This window comes from Mobula birostris, chromosome 23 (assembly GCF_030028105.1).
Source record: "Mobula birostris isolate sMobBir1 chromosome 23, sMobBir1.hap1, whole genome shotgun sequence".
In the NCBI taxonomy this organism is placed as follows: domain Eukaryota; kingdom Metazoa; phylum Chordata; class Chondrichthyes; order Myliobatiformes; family Myliobatidae; genus Mobula; species Mobula birostris.
Genome location: NC_092392.1, coordinates 18,944,998 through 18,967,836, shown reverse-complemented (window position 1 = coordinate 18,967,836; position 22,839 = coordinate 18,944,998). Strand labels below are relative to the sequence as shown.

The following is a 22,839-nucleotide window of genomic DNA, read 5'->3' as shown; positions in this document are numbered from 1 at the left end:
GAGAGGTCCAGAGGACTATAGGCCAAATTTGGGCAGATGAAACTAGCACAATGGTATTGATATTGAAATAGATTTATTATAGTCACAAGTACCAAGATACAGTGAAAAGCTTGTCTTATATAGATAACAACGATGAAGAAGAAAGTGTCAAGTTGCAGGTGAAGGATTTTATGGTGAAGCAACTGGCAGAATTCTTTAAGGCTGCGGAACACTTGGCATAAATGGTGATGGACATGGACCCAAGTTTAGAATGGAGTCAGCATTTCAGTTGTTCCCTGCAGTCAATCCTTCTTCCCTACAAGCAAATTTATGCTGAAAAACAAAACACTGCCAAGCAAACAACCCTCACCACTTTCTTCAAACCGGTGTCATCTCCTGCTGCCAGCAGTTCTGAGAGTTCTGTGAGTCTTCCTTCACCCCTTGCTGTCCTTCATGATCCTGATGGACCACAATCATCCACCTCACCCATGTAAAGCTGCCCAACACCACAACAACCACTCATCTCCCAGAGCGAACACACCTGCCACTGTTGGTGAGTACTGTACACACTAGTATGTTAACTTTCTATGATTTATTATGTTGAATATTATCTTAATTGATTAAATCTAATACGAATGTTGCCTTGTGGTACTGCTTTTGTGTCATATTGGTATGAAAATGTGAATAAATGACAGATAAAACATATTTAGGAAGTCCTCCAGAACGCATCCCTATTTTCTCCATTTAAATAATTATTCACATTATACATGTTCCATACTATGTGTCACCTGCGAAGAACGCATCCCCCCCACCCCGCATATAATGAGGATAGGGTGTAGTTTAAAAAGAAGAAATTTCATGTTTTTGGAATGGCCGAGTCAAAGTCCTGTCCTTAATCCTATAGAAATGTTGTGCCCTGACCTGAAGCAAGCAGTTCACGCAAGGAAGCCCACCAACATATCAGAGTTGAAGTAAGTTTATAAGGAAGAATGACCTAAAATTCCTACAAGCCCATGTGCAGGAGTGATCAACAGCTACCAGAAATATTTTGTTGAGTTATTGCTGTACTGAAGGCAAAGGTTCACATACTTTTTTCAACAAATACGTGTAATATTGGATCATTTTTCTCAAATGGATGAACAAGTGTGGTGTTTTTTGTTGTTTTTTTGATTGGGTTCTCTTTATCTAGTTATGTGAAGATTTGATCACCTTTTGGGTCATATTTATGAAGAAGTGGAGAGGGTTCTACAGGGTTTACAAACTTTCTGGCAACACTGTATAAAAACACTGGGAAAGATGTGAGATATCAAGTATATGAATGTCTTGTTTCATTGCTACTTGATTTAAATTATCGTTAATGGAAATCAATGGAATGGTGCAACGTAGCAAACTGGCAGAGCAAAAAGAAATACTGAAGTGAGATTAGCAGAAGAGGTAAAGTTAAGGGTTCATGAGTGTGGCAGCTCCACTGGGAAGGGGATGTAAAAATGGTGATTGGTTCAGGTGATTAATAGCAGTGGGGAAGAAGCTGCTCTTGAATCCTGTCATCTGGGTCTTCAAGCTCCTGCATATTAGAAGGAAAAAAAAGGGAATAGCCAAGATGGCAGGCATTCTGACATCCCAGAGCAAAGCAGTTTCCATACCAGGTTGAAATGCATCTGTGACAGTTCTAGCAAATCCTCGTGGACCAGCCAACATCCCAGATAGATAAGAAAGTCCTTACACTCGTGTAGGATCTTTACGTCCTCGTTGTCCACGGGAATGGTACCAGAGGATTGGAGGGAGGCGAATCTTGTCCCCTTGTTCAAAAAAGGTAGTAGGGATAGTCTGGGTAGTTATAGAACAGTGGGCCTTACGTCTGTGGCAGGAAAGCTGTTGGAAAAGATTCTTAGAGATAGGATCTATGGGCATTTAGAGAATCATGGTCTGATCAGGGACAGTCAGCATAGCTTTGTGAAGGGCAGATCGTGTCTGACAAACCTGATAGAGTTCTTTGAGGAGGTGACCAGGCATATAGATGAGGGTAGTGCAGTGGATGTGATCTGTATGGATTTTAGTAAGGCATTTGACAAGTTTCCGCACAGTAGGCTTATTCAGAAGGTCAGAATGCATGGAATCCAGGGAAGTTTGGCCAGGTGAATGCAGAATTGGCTTGCCTGCAGAAGGCAGAGGGCTGTGGTGGTGGGAGTACATTCGGATTGGAGGGTTGTAACTAGTGGTGTCCCACAAGGATCTGTTCTGGGACCTCTACTTTTCGTGATTTTTATTAACGACCTGGATGTGGGTGTAGAAGGATGGGTTGGCAAGTTTGGAGATGACACAAAGGCTGGTGGTGTTGTGGATAGTGTAGAGGATTGTCGAAGATTGCAGAGAGACATTGATAGGATGCAGAAGTGGGCTGAGAAGTGGCAGATGGAGTTCAACCCGGAGAAGTGTGAGGTGGTACACTTTGGAAGGACAAACTCCAAGGCAGAGTACAAAGTAAATGGCAGGATACTTGGTAGTGTGGAGGAGCAGAGGGATCTAGGGGTACATGTCCACAGATCGCTGAAAGTTGCCTCACAGGTAGATAGGGTAGTTAAGAAAGCTTATGGGGTGTTAGCTTTCATAAATCGAGGGATAGAGTTTAAGAGTCACGAGGTAATTATGCAGCTCTATAAAACTCTGGTTAGGTCACACTTGGAGTATTGTGTCCAGTTCTGTCGCCTCACTATAGGAAGGATGTGGAAGCATTGGAAAGGGTACAGTGGAGATTTACCAGGATGCTGGTTTAGAGAGTATGGATTATGATCAGAGATTAAGGGAGCTAGGGCTTTACTCTTTGGAGAGAAGGAGGATGAGAGGAGATATGATAGAGGTGTACAAGATATTAAGAGGAATAGATAGAGTGGATAGCCAGCGCCTCTTCCCCAGGGCACCACTGCTCAATACAAGAGGACATGGCTTTAAGGTAAGGGGTGGGAAGTTCAAGGGGGATATTAGAGGAAGGTTTTTTACTCAGAGAGTGGTTGGTGCGTGGAATGCACTGCCTGAGTCAGTGGTGGAGGCAGATACACTAGTGAAATTTAAGAAACTACTAGACAGGTATATGGAGGAATTTAAGGTGGGGGATTATATGGGAGGCAGGGTTTGAGGGTCGGCACAACATTGTGGGCTGAAGGGCCTGTACTGTGCTGTACTATTCTGTGTTCTATGTTCTTTCCTGTTCATACAGATCAATTCATTGCACAATGCATTGAGGTAGAACAAGGAAAAACAATAACAATGCAGAATAAAGTGCAACAAGAAAAACAATAACAATGCAGAATAAAGTGCAACAGTTACAGAAAGTGCAATGTAGGTAGACAATAAGGTGCAAGATCATCATGAGGTAAATTGCAAGGTCAAAAGTTCATTTTATTGTACTAGAGAACCATTCAATAGTCTTGTAACAGAGTAGAGGCTGTCCTTGAGTAACACACACACAATGCTGGAGGAACTCAGCAGGTTAGGTGGCATCTATGGAGGCGAATATAAAGTCGATGCTTTGGGCCAAGATCTTTCATCAGGGCCCTTCAGCTGTTCTTGAGCCTGTTGGTGCGTGCTTTTTTTTCAGGCTCTTGTATCTTCTGCACAATGGGACAGGGAGAAGAGAGAATGTCCAGGTTGGATGAGGTCTTGAATTGAACTGGCTGCTTTACTGAGGCAGTGAGTAGTATAGACAAAGTCCATGGAGAAGGAGCTGGTTTCCATGATGCGCTGATCTGTGCCCACAACATCCTGCGGTCACAGGCAGAGCAGTTGCTGTACAAAACCATGATGCACCCAGGCATCTATGGCGCATCCCTAAGAAAACTGGTAAAGGTCAACAGGCACATGCCAAATAACTGTAGCCTCTTGAGGAAGTGAAGGCATTAGTGAGGTTTCTTGGTCGTGACATCTGAGTGGGGTCGGACCAGGCCAAGCTATTAGTGATGTTCACTCTGAGAAATTTGAAGCTTTCAACCTCTTCAAACCCACAGCAATAAGGTCAAGTGAAGTTCAAGTTTAATTGCCTTTCAACCATGCATGAATACCCATGAATATAGCAAAATGAAACAGTGTTACTCTGGGACCAAGGTGCAAAACACAATACCAACAGTCACACACAGCACAAGGCACATATAATGATAGCTATATTACATATATGAACAATCATGGTCAAGACCATGATCGCCTATGTCATAAGACATGGTGCATATTGAATGAATGAATATGAAAAAGTAAAATGTTTTAAAAAAAGATAATAACAGCTTTGGTTGGCCCCGTAGAAGCTGCTGCGTCCAAGCGTGCTGCTATCTTACCAGAAGTAAATGAAGCTTAACTGGCAGCATGTTGTTGCAGCAGGTAGAGCCATTGCTTCACAGCTCCAGCTACCCAAGTTCAATCCTAACCTTGGGTCCTATCTATGTGGAGGGTCAGATGGTTTCCATGATGTGGTCATCAAAGTTAGCCTGGAAAATCTGGGCTGAAGGACCTGTTTCTAAGCTGTACAACTCCATGGTTCAGAAGGAAATGTCCATAAAATAATATCCCACCACTTATCCCTTCCCAAACGTCAGACATCTTGCTTCATCTTAAGAGGCAACTTTGCTAACCCAGAGAGGTCACATTAAGATATTCCAGTCCAGATGAAGAGTCTTGGCCCAAAACATTGACTGTTTATTCACTTCTATGGATGCTGCCTGACCTGCTGAGTTCCTCCAGCATTTTGTGTGTGTTGCCCTGGCTCAGCTTGTCTGGAGGTCAGAGGCCTGATGTCTGTGGGTCTGAGAGTCCGGGGCCAAGGACTGGAGGCCTGGAAGTGGCTATTCTGGGGTTGAAGTTCTGACTGTGTATGTGAGTGGGTGGGAGAGGAGGAAAGGGGATTCTTTAGCATATGCAGAATCTCCTGTGTTTGATATATTCTTTGTTCAGATTGTGCAGTCCAAAGCTTGTTAAAATCTATTCACTGAAGCACAGATACAATGATACCTTTATTTGGGCCCATCGATTGTTGAAACATATCTGTTTTAGTCCTTTAGATTAGGACTGGTTGGTGGCGTAGTGGCATCAGCACTGGACTTCAAGGCAGATGGTCCTGAATTCGAATCCAGCTGGGTCCCAACCTGGGCAGCAGACAGTATCTGTGCAGAAGAAAGGCCTGGCAATCTATTTCCGTATCTTGCCAAGTAAACCACCAACTACACTATCCATGGGGTCACCGAAACACTCGAAACATTAATATCAATATCGTACGGTATGGAGACCCCTATAATCTCTCAGTCCTTCCAGTCCAATGTTCGGCTGCTCCCATACCAGATGGAAGTGCAACAATATTGCTCTTGCAAAATGCAGTTAAGATGGGGGTAGGGGGTAGACTTGCTTGCCTCAATCATTGCTTCTTGGTCAGGGAGGTGAGGTCGTCTGTGATGTGAACGCCCAGGAACTTGGTGCACTTAACTCTTTCTACGGAGGAACCGTGTATTCGCAGAGGGGGATGGTTCACTACACATGTCAGCAATAATAAACTTGATTTTGATTCTGATTCCTGGTAGAATTTTACATCAGTACTAATTTGCTGTTAGCTCCTTTCGGACTGGTGAAGAGCTTTTACAAGCACTCTCTTACAAACTTATTGCTCAGGGGTCATAAGCTTACAACCCCCTGGTGCTTAAACCCTTTTCCCCTCTGAAGATTAGTAGCTATTTGGTAATCCCTGTAGCAATGTTTATGTTCCTTTATCGCTAACCAGATTTGTTACAGGGATGGTTAATAAAACACAGTTTAAAGGGCATGTCTGTAGACTTTTTTCTCTGCCTGCAAATAAAAATATTTGTTCTCTAAACACCCTGATTTGTTGACATCTTGCTAAGCTTTAGTGTCAATGGCAGAAATGTAATGTGGACAGAAATGGGTTGTTGTTGAGTGCTCTAGGACTTTCTGCCCTGTGGCAGCGGCCTTGAAGTGGTCTTCATTTGGAAAATTGTCTGGGCTCTTAAACACTGAATGAAACACGATTAGTCTGATATCAACTCATCACAGCTCTTCTTTAGAGTTCCAAGTGTTCATTATCATTCGAATCCCAAATGGCCAGTGAATTAAATATCTAAAGACAGCCTGTCATAGTATTTAAATGAAGGGATCAAAGTCAAATGAGACAGACTGTTTGAAATAGAGCTATACAGCACAGAAATAGGCCCTTCAGCCCAACTTGACTATGCTAAACAAAACATCTTTCTGAGCCACTTCTGCTCCATCCGCAAAAAGCAGAATTTTCCAGTGGCCAACCATCTTAATCCTATTCCCATTCCGACATGTTGATCCATGGCCTCCTCTTCTTCCACGATGAGGCCACTCTCAAGTTGGAGGAGCAACACCTGATATTCCATCCAAGTAGCCTCCAACCTAATGGCATAAACATCGATTTCTCCAACTTACAATAAATTGTCTTCACTCCCCCTTCTCTCTTTTTAAATTTCCCACTCTACCCTCTTACCTTCACCTACATATCACCTACCCGGTGCCTCTCATCCTTCCCTTTCTCCAATGATCCGCTCTCCTCTCCTATCAGATTCCTTCTTTTCCAGCCCCTTTGTTCTTCCCTATCACCTCCCAGCTTTTTACCTCATCCCCTATCCCCCACCCCCACTCCCACCCACCCAGCTTCACCTATCACCTTCCAGCTTGTTCTCCTTCCCCTCCCCCTACCTTCTTATTACAACCACATAACCATATAACAATTACAGCACAAAAACAGGCCATCTCGGCCCTTCTAGTCCGTGCCGAACTCTTACTCTCACCTAGTCCCACCGACCTGCACTCAGCCCATAACCTTTCATTCCTTTCCTGTCCATATAGCTGTCCAATTTAACTTTAAACGACAACATCGAACCTGCCTCAACCACTTCTGCTGGAAGCTCGTTCCACACAGCTACCACTCTCTGAGTAAAGAAGTTCCCCCTCATGTTACCCCTAAAATTTTGCCCCTTAACTCTCAACTCACATTCTCTCATTTGAATCTCCCCCACTCTCAATGGAAAAAGCCTATCCACGTCAACTCTATCTATCCCCCTCATAATTTTAAATACCTCTATCAAGTCCCCCCTCAACCTTCTATGTTCCAAAGAATAAAGGCCCAACTTGTTCAACCTTTCTCTGTAACTTAGGAGATGAAACCCAGGTAACATTCTGGCCTCTTCCCCCTTCCTTTCTAGTCCTGAAGTAGGGTCTTGCCCAAAACGTCAACTATTGATTCATTTCCATTGATGCTTCCTGACCTGCTGAGTTCCTCCAGCATTTTGTGTGTGTTGCTCTGGATTTCCAGCATCGTGCTCCCCATGTGTCTGTGTTTGACCTATGTCCCCCTAAACCTTTTCTATCCATGTAGCTGTCCAACTGTAGCAAGATGTGCGTAGAGGAATGTTGCCGACTAGCATGTTCCAAGCTGCAGGAGTACGTGCTGGGGGCGTACTGAAGCTTGTTGCAGTCACAGCAAGGTCTCGGTGTGGAAAGACCACAGAACAGGCTCCCACCAGTCTCCATATAAAAATAACTCGTCCCACATGTCTCCTTTGAATTGTCCCTTCACATCTGAAATACATGCACTCTAGTGTGAGACATTTTGACTCTGGAAAAAGATTCTGGCCATCTATTCTCTCTATTCCTCTCATCATCTCATAAACTGCAATCAGGTCTCACTCAACCTCTGACACTCCAGGGAAAACAACACGAATTTGTATAACCTCTCCTCACAGGACATGCCCTTTATTCCCGGCAACATCCTGGCGAACCTCTTCTGCACCAACGCCTCCATATCTTTCCTATGATGAGGCAACCAGAATTGAATGCAATACTCCTTATTGGAGTTTTATAATTATGCAATGTAACTTCTTGCCTCTTGAACTCAATTCCTCGACTAATACAGGCAAGTGCACTTTGAGCAGTTTACTGTAGGGCATCTCAGAGAGTAATGTGCATCTGAATGGGCTTACAATTGAAATTTCTAATTCTGTACTGATGTGCAATGGTTTTCTAAACTACATTGTCAAATTAGACGGGGCAGCACAGTGGTGCAGTGATGAGCACAATCGCTTTATAGGGCCAGCTGTAAGATAAGTGTTCGATTTCCGCTGCTGTCTGTAAGGAGTTTGTACGTTCTCACCATGAACATGGGGGTTTCCTCTGGGTGCTCAGGTTTCCTCCCACATTCCAGACATACAGGTTAGGGTTAGTGAGTTGTGGGCATGCAACGTTGGCACTGGAGGCATGGCATCTCTTGCGGGATGCCCCCAGCACATCCTTGGACTGTGTTGATCTTTGACGAATTTCACTGCATGTTTTGATGTACGTGTGACAAATAAAGATATTCTAATCTTTCCAAAAAGCTTCTTCCTTGCTGTGTTACTGTAAAGCAGTGGAATACGTACAAAATTGATATGTTACAATTAAATAATATATTTAAAAAGATAAATAGTTCAAAAACAGAGCAAAATAGTGATGCAATGTTCATGGACCATTCAGAAATCTAATGGTGGAGGGGAAGAAGCTATTCCTAAAATGTTGAGTGTGTGTCTTCAGGCTCCTGTACCTCCTCTCTGATGGTAGTAGTGAGAAGAGGGCATGTCTCAGATGGCCAGGGTCCTCAATAATGGACGCTGCCTTCTTGAGGCATCACCTTTTAAAGATGTCCTCGATAGTGGGAAGGCTAGTGCCTATGGTGGAGCTGGATGAGTTTACAACCCTCTTCACCTTTTTCTGATCCTGTGCAGTGGCCCCTCCGTATGAGACAGTGATGCAGCCAGTTAGAATGCTCTCCATGTTATATCTGTGGAAACTTACTAGAGTCTTTGGTGACGTACCAAATCTCCTCAAACTCCTAATGAAATATAGCTTGACACATCTCAAGTAAATGTTTGCACCCTGGCTTATTGAGAACTCATCTGACCACCTTTGCTTTAAAACTGTTCCGATAATCCATTTCCACTGCACTTTGAAGCAGAGAGTTCCATCTACTTCCCACCCTCATCTCATCCTTGTTTCTAAACAGTTTGAGAAACCCACAACCACATCCTCTCTACATCCACCGTGTGTACACCAGAACATCAAAAATGCTTCCTTCATTAATCCAAAACTGCAACACAGCACTCCAAGTGTAGATGCGCCAATGCCCTGTACAGTTGTAGAAAGCCTTTAAGATTAATATTCAAGATTCAAGTTTATTTGTCACACGTACATCAAACACACAGTGAAATGTGTCACTTACCTCGGCAACCAACACTCCCGGGGGTGTGCTGGGGGCAGCTCGCAAGAGTCGCCACACCTTCAGACGGCAACATTGCATGCCCACAACGCTCAGCAGGACAACACAGAACATAACAGCAAAGGCAAGGCCAAGGCCCATTCCTCCCTCCTACCCATGCACATTCACAGCCCTTTAACCCCGGGTCAGGCCTCCAGCAGACTTGGAACCGGGTCTGCAGACACCAGGCTTCAGCAGGTCGGGCAGCATCCGTGGAAACGATCAGTCAACATTTTGGGCCGGAACCCTTCGTCAGGACTGTAGAGGGAAGGGGCAGAGGCCCTGTAAAGAAGGTGGGGGGAGGGTGGGAAGGAGAAGGCTGGTAGGTTCCAGGTGAAAAACCAGTAAGGGGAAAGATAAAGGGGTGTACCAGCCTATCACCTCCCTGCTTCCCCTCCCCCACCCCTTTATCTTTCCCCTTACTGGTTTTTCACCTGGAACCTACCAGCCTTCTCCTTCCCATCCTCCCCCCACCTTCTTTATAGGGCCTCTGCCCCTTCCCTCTTCAGTCCTGACGAAGGGTTCCGGCCTGAAACGTTCACTGATCGTTTCCACGGATGCTGCCCGGCCTGCTGAGTTCCTCCAGCGTGTTGAGAGTGTTGCTTTGACCCCAGCATCTGCAGAGAATTTTGTGTTTACCAGGCTTCAACCTCTCCAGCGGACCTGCAGTAATTTACTGGGAACGTTGCAGAACGAAGGGCCCAAAGCATTGCTGAGGATCCTCACCACCCATCTCACAATCCCTTTGACCCACTACTGTCAGGATGGAGGTACAGGAAAAGGAGGAATGGGACTGCCAGACTGGGTAACAGCTACTTCCCTGTTGCTTTGAGACAAATGAATACCCTGCCACCGCCAAGTTATCATCACTAGGACAGCAAGCTGATTACGGAAAAAAGATCTAGTGCTTTCCCGACGTATATGGCAAATAAACTCATCTCAGGCTTCCAGCAAGTACAGGTATTGATTATAACCGATGTTTCGATGTCAAACTCTGCCACCTTCTTCAGGGATGAATACTGTTCACTGTTTATCTGTGCTGCCCACTACATGCATTTAAAATTATATCTTATTACTTTATTCATAGCAATAGTTTGTTTTTATGTGCTGTGTATGATATGCTTTGAAGGTGCACCATGGTCTGGAGGAATGTTGTTTCACTTTGTTGTATATATGTACAGTCAGCTGACAATAAACTTGAATTTGAACTTGAAATCTTGCCTCATTTTATAATGCCTAATGATCTAGTTGCCTTCCTAATTGTTTGCTGAGCCTGCACGGTAACCTTCTGTGTTCCAATCCCTCTAAACATCAGCATTCATGATCCTCGTGCCTTTAAGCACTCTACTTCTACAAACAGAAGAACACTGTTTATATCCCCCCCCTTCCCTCTTCAATTCCCCACCCAGGACTCTTACCTCCTCTCCTCACCTGCCTCTACCACCTCCTTCCTTTTCTCCCATTGTCCACTCTCCTCTCCTATCAGATTCCTTCTTCTCCAGCCCATTGTCTTTTCCACCTATCACCTCCCAGCTTCTTACCTCATCCCCTCACCACCCACTGGGCTTCAGCTGTCACTTCTAACTTGTACTCCGTGCCCTCCCCCACACCATCTTATTCTGGCATCCTCCCCCTCCTCTGCAGTCGTGATGAAAGGTCTCAGCCCAAAATGTCGACTGTTTATTCATTTCCATAGGTGCTGCCTGACCTGCTGAGTTCCTCCAGCATTTTGTGCGTGTTGCTATGGATTTGTAGCATCTGCAGAATCTCGTGTTTAGGAATTTATGTGCGTTGTTTGCAATGCCAGTCTTGGTTATTTTGCTTATTAGTCTGGTTAGAAACTCTCCAAAAAATAAAACTAGAGTGGAACATAAAGACTGTACTTGTAAAAATTGTATAAAATTTGTGCTTTTCTTGTGAATGCTGCTCCATTTACAGCACCAGCAACCCAGGTTCAATCTCCGCCACCGTCTGTAAGGAGCCTGTACGTTTTCCCTCTGAGTACATGGATTTCCTCCCGGTGCTCTGGTTTCCTCCGACGTTGCAAAGGGTTAGTGAGTTGCGGGTATTATATGTTGGTGCCAGAAGCATGTTGACACTTGCGGGCTGCCCCCAGCACATGCACGGACTGTGTTGGTTGTTTCTGCAAACGATGCATTTCACTGTATGTTTTGATGTTTCAAAGTACCTGTGACAAATAAAGCTAGTCTTTATCAGACGATAAAGATCAAAGCTAATCTTTATCTGATGATATGTGTCTGAGATGCTGCTGCAAGTAAGTTTTTCATTGCACCTGTGCATACATGTATTCGAACCAGAATCAATTGTTGCTTACACTTGTTTATATGACAATAAACTCAAAGTGACTTTGAAAATAGGAACAGAGTAGGCCACTCGGCCCCTCAAGCCTTTCCCACCTTTCAACATGATCAGTGCTGATCTGCCCCTGGCCTCATCTGCTCTTCTCTGCCATTTTCCCCATTGCCGTCGGCTCATGATCCGGTGACTGTACGAGGATAAATAAAAATGTATGCACAATTTTGAGGGGTATAGATAGGGTTAATGCATGCAGGCTTTTTTCCCACTAATGTTGGGTGAGACTAGAACTAGAAGTCATGGGTTAAGGGTGAAAGGTGAAATATTTAAGGGTAACACGAGAGGGAAATTCATTCAGAGGTTGGTGTGAGTGTGGAACAAGCTGCCAGGTGTATATAGGTTTGACTGTAACACTTAAGGAAAGTTTGGATGAGTACATGAATGGGAGGATTATGGAAGGCAATGGTCCAGGTGTGGGTCAATGTGATTATGAATAATAACAATTTGGCACGGAATAGATGGGCCGAAGGGCCTGATCCTGTGCTGTAGTGCTCTATGACTAGGACTAAATACGTTCGACATTCCCTCTGAAATTCCGGATGAAGGATTCTGATAAACAGTCATGGGATTGAAGCATTAACGCTTTCTCCACAAACCCTGTTTGACTAGCCTTGGACTTTTTGCAGCACAGAAACAGCCTCGTCTCTTCCTGGGCGGTCTGAGTGAAGAAGTTTCCCTCAGGTTCCCTCGAGTAATCCAGAGGTTGGTGCGAGTGTGAAACGGGATGCCAGCGGATTTGGTGGATGCAGGTTCGATTGCAGCACTTGAGAGAAGTTTGGATAGGTACATACATGGTGGAGAGGGAATGGAGGGCTTAATTCCAGCTGCTGGTGAATGGGACTAGACAGAGAAACAGTTCAGCAGGGACTAGATGGGCCAAAGGGCCTGTTTCTGTGCTATAGTGGTCAATGACTCTATGATCAGGGCTCAACTACCCCGTCTTATCTCCTCTTCTGTGCCAGTTCCCCAATGCCCTCAGTTTCCTGATCTGATGACACAGGGTGTATCACCTCTCCTGGATGGTGAAAAGGAAATGAACTGAACCGTGGAACACTGCCAAAAGACAGGGAAAGTGAACCAGTTAAGGCACTGATCCGGAAGGCAGAGGTGTAAGGAGATGGAGACTTTTCCGAATGAACTAGCAATAAGCCAGCAGTGACAACACCACAATAACATTAACAACAGGAATTCTGCAGATGCTGGAAATTCAAGCAACACACATAAAAGTTGCTGGTGCACGCAGCAGGCCAGGCAGCATCTCTACGAAGTCCTGATGAAGGGTCTCGGCCTGAAACGTCGACTGCACCTCTTCCTAGAGATGCTGCCTGGCCTGCTGCATTCACCAGCAACTTTTATGTGTGTTACCACAATAACATTTCTCCATTTACCCTCCTTCACGTACAGGTCAACTTTCATTCTACCATATGACAGTGAGTCATCACATCAGCTTATGCAGAGCTAAAACGTACCAGGTACAACATCTTCCTTATTATTCAAAGGCAGCAGAGATGAACTCTATTTGTCACATGTACTTCGAAGCATACAGTGAAATGCTTCATTTGCGTCAAGGGCCAACACAGTCCAAGCACGTACTGGGGCAGCCCGCAAGTGTCGCCATGCCTCCAATGCCAACATAGCATGCTCACAACTCACTAATCCTAACCCGTATGGTTTTGGAATGTATGGGGGGGGGGGTGGAAACAGGAGCGCTTGGAGGAAATCCATGTGGTCACGGGGCGAACATACAAACTCTTTAACGGGAATTGAACCTCAATCGGTAATCACCAAGGCTGCAGAGTTTAAACAATCAATATACACTTGGTTGGAATTGAATTACCATCAGCTTAATGAAAAAAAAGGAATGGAAGAACAAACGAAAGGGCACCGTGGTAGCATAATGGTTAGCATAACGGTGCCTGCAACTCTGGTTCAATTCCAGCTGCTGCCTATGAGGAGTTTGCATGCTCCCCCCATGACTGAGTAAGTTTTCTCCAGGTGATCTGGATCCCTCCCACATTCGAACGGTGCAAGGATCTGGATTAGTAACTTGTGGGCATGCTATGTTGCCGCTGGAAGTATTTCAACACTTGCAGGCTGCCCGAAGCATATCCTCGGACTGTGCTGGTCATTACTGCAAACAACACATTTCGCGGTATGTTGCGATGTACTTGTGACAAATAAAGCTAATCTTTATGTCTTACTGAGCCAATTTATTCTGGCATACAGTATATAATATCTTTTGAACTACAGAAAATGCTGGAGGAACTCAGCAGGTCGGGCAGCATCTGTGGAGAGGAGTAAACAGCCGATGTTTTGGGACAAGACACTTTGTCCCTTGCCATGGATGCTGCCTGACCAGCTGAGCTCCTCTAGCATTTTGTGGGTGTTACTCCGGATTTCCAGCATCTGCAGAATCTCTTGTTTATTCTCTTTAGCTAACTGAGCTGAACCACATTAATCTTTTCACATTCAATCATATTCCATAATTTTTTTGTTTATTTTGAGATACAGTGCAGAATAAGCCCTTCCAGCCCTTCGAGCCGCGCCGCTGGCAACCCCCAATGTAACCCTAGGCCTAATCATAGCAATGACCAATTAACCTACTAACCAGGGCGTCTTTAGACTGTAGGAGGAAACCAGGCACCCCCCCAGGAGGAAAACCAGGCATCCTGTGGGGAAGATGTACAAACTCTTTACAGAGGATCAGAGGATCCTGGGATTGAACTCCGATGCCACAAGTTGTAATAGCGTCATGCTACGTTACCATGGCACCCAAATACATTAGTATTCCGATTTACTGCTAAAAATGTAAAATGAGATGTCACAAATATTGGCTTGCAAGCAATAATAATGGTTTAAAGATCTTATAACACTGACCAAATCAATGGGAACTGAATAACCCATAATGATGGCCAGCAGATGGCAACCTTACCCTGTGATCTTCTTGGACCTCCCAGTCAGCTGTGTATGTTTGGAGCTGTTGACCTTGTGTACAATTAGAGAACTGGAATAAACTGGAAAACATCTTCCTGTTCTCCGTGGTGTCTGGAAAAATAGCATCCTGAAAGTTAACTCCATGTGGAAGTATGTTATAATTGTCATCCATCCTGCAAAACATAAAGAGTAAAGCTCCTAAATTTATATTCAGATTAATTTATCACATTTCAAAGATGTACGGGTTAGTAGGTTAATTGGTCATGTGGGTATAACTGGCAGATTGGGCTTGTTGGGCTCTGTACCGTGTTGTATCTTTAAATTTAAAAAAAATAATAAAAATTAAAAATCCATTGTGTTGTTTGGAAGAAGAAGAGGGAAATTATCCCTCTGTGTCTTGGCCCTCAAGTGGATTATTTACCATTATCACATTGGTTTGTGCCAATGTGTTTCTTATGTTACAACGGTGGTTCTACTTCAAAAAAACTCTCACAGTCGTAAAGGTCTATGGGACATTCTATCAGATAGGTTAAAGTAGCCCTTTATTTATTGGGTTGTCTTTGACCTCCTAATCAGCAGCTGGCTTTCCCGGATACCTTGAGAATGTCTACCGCGAGGCATCTCAGTGTGACTTGTTCGTTCTTTTTAACTAGCTGAGCTGAACAACATTAATCTTTTCACAATCATATTCCGTATTTATTTATTTAGAGATACACTGCAAAATTGGCATTTCCAGCCCTTCAAGCTGTGCAGCCAATTTCCCTCAGAGGGACCGCCAGTTCGTGTTGCTGTCCTCGGAGGGACTGCTGGCTCGTGTCACTGCCCTCAGGGATGTTATCAAAATTCTGAAATTTATGAATTGGACTGTAGTTGAAACTAACTGTAGTTCATATTGGCCTCTTTCAGTTCTTTTTTTTTAATGCTCTCTCCCATTCTTTCTTGTTAGCGATTTGCAGGCTAGAGGTTTGATGTTCCAATTTGTTGGCTTTTGTGTGAGGGAGGGCTTGAGGGGTTTAGGGTTTGCGAGTTTTTGTTTTCTTTTCATGCGGTGGGGCAGATTGATGTCTTTCTTTCAACTACTTCTGTGGTTTTCTGTACTTTATGGCTATCTGGAGAAGACAAATCTCAGAGTTGTATTCCGCATACATACTTCGATAACAAAGTGAACCTTTGACCTTTATATTCAGATTCAGATTTATCACATTTACAGGGAAACTCAATGAAATGCATTGCTTGCGAGAGCAGCCAACACACCCAAGGAGCTGGGGGCAGCCTGCAAATGTCACCACACAGTTCAGCGCCAATGTAGCATGCCCAAAATGCTCAGCAGACTAAATATTCTAACAGTAAAGCACTAATAACAGGACGATGAAATAACAGCATAAAGAAGTTTTTTAAGGAAATTATTTTCATGCAAGATTTTCTTTACAAGTTCTGATCACTTCATTATAGGAAGAATATGGAAGCGTTAGAGAGGGTGCAGAAGAGATTTACCAGGACGCTGCCTGGAAGGGAGGGCATGTCTTATGAGAAGAGAACAGGCAAACAAGGACTTTTCTCTTTGGAGCAAAGGAGGATGAGGGGTAACTTGATAGAGGTGTACAAGATTCAGTTAGATTTATTATTTGTCACATGTTAAATTTACTTGCCCAGTGTACACCAAAATAACAAAACGTACAGTGAAATGCATTGTTTACATTGAAGATGTGCTGGGGACAGCCCACAAGTGTTGCCATGGTTCTGGTGACAACATAGCATTCCCACAACTTGCTAGCCCTAACTCATGCCTCTTAAGAATGTGGGAGGAAACCGGAGCACCCAGAGGAAACCCATGTAGTCATGGAGAGGACGTACAAACTCCTTACAGTCAGCTGTAGGAATCAAATCCCAGTTTTACAACTGGCAGTATAAAGCGTTATGCTGTCCGCTATGCTACCCATACTACCATGGCGTACAAGAGGTTGGTGATGAAACATGTCAACTCCTCCCTGAGAAGCAACTTGGATCCAGACCAATTTGTCTACACTCACAACAGGTCAATGGCAGATGCCAATTCATTGGCTCTCTGCTCAATCCTGGAATGTCTGGACAACAAAGATGCATACATCAAGATGTTCTTCATTGATTGCAGCTTGGCATTCAATACTATCATCCCCTCAAACCTAATCAATAAACATCAAGTCCTAGGCCTTAATACCTCCTTGTACAACTGGATCCTCAATTTCCTCCCTTGCGGGCCCAGTCAGTTCAGATTGGCAACAACATCTCCTCCACGATCTCCATCAGCATAGATGCAACACCAGTCTGTGTACTTAGCCCCTGCTCTACTTGCTTTACACTTACGACTGTGAGGTTAAGCACAGCTCCATTGCAATACTTAAGTTTGCTGACAACACCACTGTCATTGGGCAAAGTAAAAGTGGTGACATATCAGAATTTAGGAGGGAGATTGAAAATCTGGCTGAGTGGTACCTTAACAACAAGCTCCCACACAACATCAGCAAGACCAAGAAGCTGATTATTGTCTTGAGGAAGAGGAAACCAGACGTCCATGAGCTAGTTCTCATCAGGGGATCAGAGGCGGAGAGGGTCAGCAACTTTACTTTCTTCAGTCTCATAACTTCAGAGGATCTGTCCTGGGTCCGGCCCATACAGTAAGTGCTATTACAAAGAAAGTATGGCAGAGTCTCTACTTTCTTAGAAGTTTGCGATGGTTCGGCGTATCATCTAAAATTTTGACAAACTTCTAAAGATATGTGGTAGAGAGAATACTGACTGGTTGCATCGTAGCCTGGCATGAAAACACCAATGCCATTGTATGGAAGCGCCTACAAAAAGTAGTGGATATGGCCCAGTGCATCACAAGTAAAGTCAGCTCCACCATTGAGTGCATCTACAGGAAAGCAATATCCATCATTAAAGACCCCCACCATCCAGGCCACGCTCTCTTCTTGCCACTGCCACCAGGAAGGTGGTACAGGAGCCTCAGGACTGGCACCACCAGTTTCAGGAACGGTTATTACCCTTCAACCATCAGGCTCTTGAACCAGAGGGGATAACCTCACTCAGCTTCACTCAGTCCTTCACTGAACTCTTCCCATAACCTATAGACTTTTATATGTATATAAATATAAAACAGTCCTTAGACAGAGATTGCTCTAGCAACAACGAGAGTGGGAGACCGGCAGCTCACTGTCCAGTGTTACAATCTTCTTCATCGCTTCTCCAAGTCCCCTGACTCGAGCACTGAGAGGGAGAGAAAGAGAGGGAGAGAGGAGGAGGGAGGGGGAGGGTGGGGGAGACGGGAGAAGGGAGAGGGGAGAGGGGAGAGGGGAGAGAGAGGGGGGAGAGGGATGGGGAGAGAGAGGGGGAGAGAGGGGGGAGAGGGAGGGGGAGAGGGAGAGAAGGAGAATGAATCACTTGAGTACAGGGGACTTCTTCCAACAGCAGTGCACATCTTGTGCTGTCTCAATGGTTCTCTCCCACAATGCTTCAATCAGTGATATCACTGAGGAACTGGGGCTGCATTATGTTATATTGTCGGTAGGTTCAAGGCAGACAAATTCCCCAGTGAGGTGCTAAAACATGGTGCAGAGGTACAAATGAGTAACTTCATCTCACTTTTGACCCAATCGTTGAAGTCCTGAATCTACAAGTCCACCAGTGAAGTCAGAGGCTGGAGGCTCAGAGGTGGCCTGTGCTGGGTTTGGAGAACTGTGTGCGTGAGTAGGAGATGGATGGGAGGGAGGAAAAGAGCTTATTTTGCTGTTGTTATCGCTGCTTGATCATTGTGGGCATGCTAGATTGGCGACACTTGCTGGCTGCCCCCAGCACATCCTTACGTTGTGTTGGTCGTCAATGCAAATGACACATTTCACTGTATGTTTTGATGTATACAAAGAAACATAGAAAATCTACAGCACAATACAGGCCCTTTGGCCCACAATACTGTGCCAAACATGTACTTACTTTAGAAATTACCTAGGGTTACCCATAGCCCTCCATTTTTCTAAGCTCCATGTAACTATCCAGGAGTCTCTTAAAAGACCCTATGGTATCCGCCTCCACCACCATTGCCGGCAGCCCATTCCATGCACTCACCACTCTGCATAAAAAATTTACCCCTGACATCTCCTCTATACCTACTTCCAAGCACCTTAAAACCGTGCCCTGGGAAAAAGCCTCTGAGTATCCACACAATCAATGCCTCTCAACATCTTATACACCTCTATCAGGTCACCTCTCATCTTCTGCCGCTCCGAGGAGAAAAGGCCGAGTTCACTCAACCTATTCTCATAAGGCATGTTCCCCAATCCAGGCAACATTGCTTGCGCAGTCGTGCCTCGATCAAACCACTGAAGAAAAAATTGTCCCCTTTTAAACTCTTCCCGCTGGTCTAACCTGTTGACGTCCACGCCCCTGCGCAGTCATGTCTCAATCAAACGTGATAAATAAATGAATCTACATCTGAATAGTCCTTGAAAGTGAGCCCACACTGTATGGAATCAGTTCTGTATTGGGGGCCATCTGCTTCAAGAACCTGATGGCTCTTGTGCTTCCTTTCTGATGGCAGCAGAGAGAAGAGAGCATGGCCTGGATGGTTGGGGTCCTTGATGACGGATGCTGCTTTGCTGCAACAGTGCTCCTTGTAGATATTCTCAATGGTGGGAAGGGCCTTATTGGACAAGTCTTTCTCTGACCACAAAGAAGGCACGGTCATCCTCTTTCAACCCCAGCTCCAACTATAAAGACAACATCATTCCAGTGATAACAGTTAACCTACAAAATAGCCAGATTTAAGTGGCATGACACCTGCAATAGAAAAACTGAGAAAGTTCTAGAAATACAAAATCAGCTATGCAATGATTACTGGAAAATTCATTGAACAATTACACATTCTGAGGTGACTATATAGGACGGTATCGTAGCGGTTAGTGCAATTGCTTTACTGCGCCAATGATCAATCAGGGTTCGATTCCCACAACCATCTGTATGGAGTCTCTATGTTCTCCCTGTGACTGTGTGGGTTTTCTCTGGGTGCTCCAGCTTCCTCCCACATTCTAAAGTCGCAAGGTTAGGCTTTGCAAATTGCGGGCATGCTATGGTGGCGTAAGAAGTGTGCAACACTTGCAGACCGCTCCTGGCACAATGGTCACTGATTTGATTTGATGCAAATTATGCATTTCACTGTATGTTTCGATTTTTCAATGTACATGCGACAAATAAAGCTTATTTTTATATTTATAAAAATAGGAGCGAGCCTAGAAATGTCAAAGTATAAGAAAATTGGAAGTAAAGTAACAATTCTACACTTTTATCCAGCTTATACATAACTCAGAGCAAGTACTTCAGAATATTGGAGGGGTGTCAGTAATGGCATCTCTGCTAAATCCTAATCCATTGGCAGAAGTGAAACAAGATCAACTTGCCCAGCTACACGCATTGATTGTGTTCAACCAAATCTACTGGGTGGTGTTGAATTCTGAGGTTTTTAATCCCAAGTTCTTTCAGAAGTCAGGAAAGAGGCGCAACAGTTGTTGTTTCACGATCATTTCATTAAGCATAAATAAAACAAAGAAAGTTGAAAACAGACAGGAATAGAGGTCTAGAAATTGAAGAGAGGACAAGGCAAAAGAATATGAAGTTGATGGCACCCAACCTGGGGCAGCTCTTTTCATAGATAAGAAACATTCCACTCAAATTTGCATATAACAGTCAACCAGATTGCTACTATTCAAATAATACAGCGTCAGGGAATCTTCCAGAGCTTTCCGGAATCATACAAATGTAACCACTAGCGGGCACACTGAACAAATGAATAGACATACTGTGCTCACCAGGAAACATACTAAACAGTTACATGCACAAGTAATTACATAAAATGCAAGCAATTAATTGTTAAAAGAAAATAGCAATTAAATAGTCTAATCTAAGAATTAAATAATCTGAATCATTAGTGGGTCATATCACCCTCAAGCCCAACTCCAGTCTCCCGAATCCAACGTCCTATCCTGTGCTCCATCACTGGAAGAGATTTACAGAAAGTCAGAGAAAATTACTTTTGAACAAGTATACCACCTCAGGGATTCATGGGAATTTTAGGCCCAAGCCTTTGGCTTTGGCTTTATTTGTCAAATTTGCTTTAAAACAGAGTAAGATGAACCATTTGTGTCAATGATCAACATCTGAGAATATGCTGGGGAAGAGCCCACAAGGGTCACCATGTTTCCAGCACCAATGCAGCATGCTCATAAATCCCTAACCCTAACCTGTCAATCTTTGGAATGTGGGAGGAAACCAGAGGAAATCCACATGGTCACATGGAGAACCTGCAAACTCCTTATAGACAGCGTAGGATTTCAACCCCGGTCTTACAGCTGGCTGTAAAGCATTGCACAAACCACAATGCTATCATGCCACCCATCTTGAAGAGGGGATCTGGGAAGGCACAAAGTACCTAATCTCCAAAAGGGACATAAACAGCAGAATGATTGCATAACATGCCCAACAGCACAGCAAGTCAAGCTCCACTTACCTCTCTTCTAGCAAAGTCCATAGGTCCCACATTGGCCTCATCAACTACCCTGATAAGTTCTTGAACTGTCTCTTGTGTCTCCTCTATATTGTACCTGATGACTGTGGATAATAAAAGAGCCAAAAATGCCTCACTGGCCACAGATTCCCTCTCAAACAGGTGCTGCCTGACGTGCTCTATTTTAGATATGTTACATTTTAAATTTAATTGTTAGGATTACAACATAGAGCACACAAGTTCAAAACCATCATGCAAGCTGGGGAAAGGCATGAGAAAGGAAGAAAAATATATCTTTAATGGGATGGTGGAGAAAACTCAATGGGCTGTGAGGCCTAAATCCTGTTCCTGCTGGTCATATGGTCTTGATGGAATATACAGTTCAGTAAATCTGATCATTTGCAAATCCACATCAGAAAAAGTTTTAGACTATCGTAAAATATAGCCAGTTCTCTACTATTCATCAGAAAGGGAGCCCCTTGCACCCTACAGTTCCTGTCTGCATGTGGCTGCACTCAAACATGCATGGCTTTCTCTGAATGCTCTGGACTCCCAGGCATGACGGAATACAGTGCTGGGCTGAGAAGTAGCAGATGGCGCTCAATCGATCAAGGACCCAGACCAATGAGGCCACATTCTCTTCATGCTACTACCATCAGGCAGGAGGTACAGAAGCCTTCGGTCCCACACCACCATTCAGGTACAGTTATTACCCTACAACCATCGGGCTCCTGAACCAGTGTCGATAACTTCAATCGCCACTGCTCTGAACTGATTTTACAAACTACAGGCTCACTTCCAAGGACTCTTTAGAATTCATGTTCACAGTATAATTTGTTTCCTTGGTTTTTTTCCTGCACAACTTATCATTTTTGCACATCGGTTGCTTGTCAGTCTTTTCAGAATGTAGAAGAGTACAGCAAAGTACGGACCCTTCAGCCCAGGATGTTGTGCCGACCTTTTAACTTACTCTAAGATCAATCGAATCTTTCCCTCCTACATAGACCCCTATTGTTCTGTTATCCATGTTCTTATCTAAGAACTTCTGAAATATCCCAAATGTATCTGCCTCTACCACCACCCCATACACCCACTCTCTCTGTGAAAAAAAAACCTCTGACAACCCCCCCCCCATACTGTCCACTCATCACCTTAAAATTATGCCCCCCTATATCAGCCATTACTGCTCTGAGAAAACGTCACTGGGGTATCCACTCTCTCTATGCCTCTTATCGCCTTATACACCATGGTGGCATGGTAGCATGGCAGTTAGTGTAACTCTTTACAGCATGAGTTGAAGGCCCTGATACACCAGATCAAAGGAGGCTTCCGAGGGTAGTAGATGCAGCCAGCTCCATCACGGACACAATCCTCCCACCACTGAGGACATCTTCAGAAAGCCTTCCTTCAAGAAGGTGGCATGCATCATTGAGGACCCTCGCCAATTGAGACATGTCCTTTTCTCATTATTATCAGCAGGAAAGAGGTACAGGAGCCTGAAGACATACAGTCTTCCCTTTTTCCTCCCCTGCCCTCATGACTTGCCCCTCGCCTCCTTCCTCCTCCTGGTTCCCCATCTCCCTCCTTTTCTCCCTGGGACCACTGCCCTCTCCTTCTTCAGCCCTCTGTCATTTCTATCTATCACCTCCCAGCATCTCACTTCATGTCCCGTCCTCCACCCGATCTCACCCATCACCTGTCAGCTTGTACTCCTTCCCCT

At 44.4% G+C, this 22,839-nt stretch overlaps 1 protein-coding gene across 1 annotated transcript in view; it reads right to left on the bottom strand.

Annotated features, from left to right (window-relative positions):
• ccdc3a (coiled-coil domain containing 3a) overlaps positions 1 to 22,839 on the bottom strand; it is a 73,919-nt gene that overhangs the window by 37,729 nt on the left and 13,351 nt on the right. Inside the window, exon 2 of the mRNA XM_072241429.1 lies at positions 14,586 to 14,760. Coding sequence (XP_072097530.1) covers positions 14,586 to 14,760 — 175 coding nt within the window. The remainder of the gene's footprint in view (positions 1 to 14,585; positions 14,761 to 22,839) is intronic.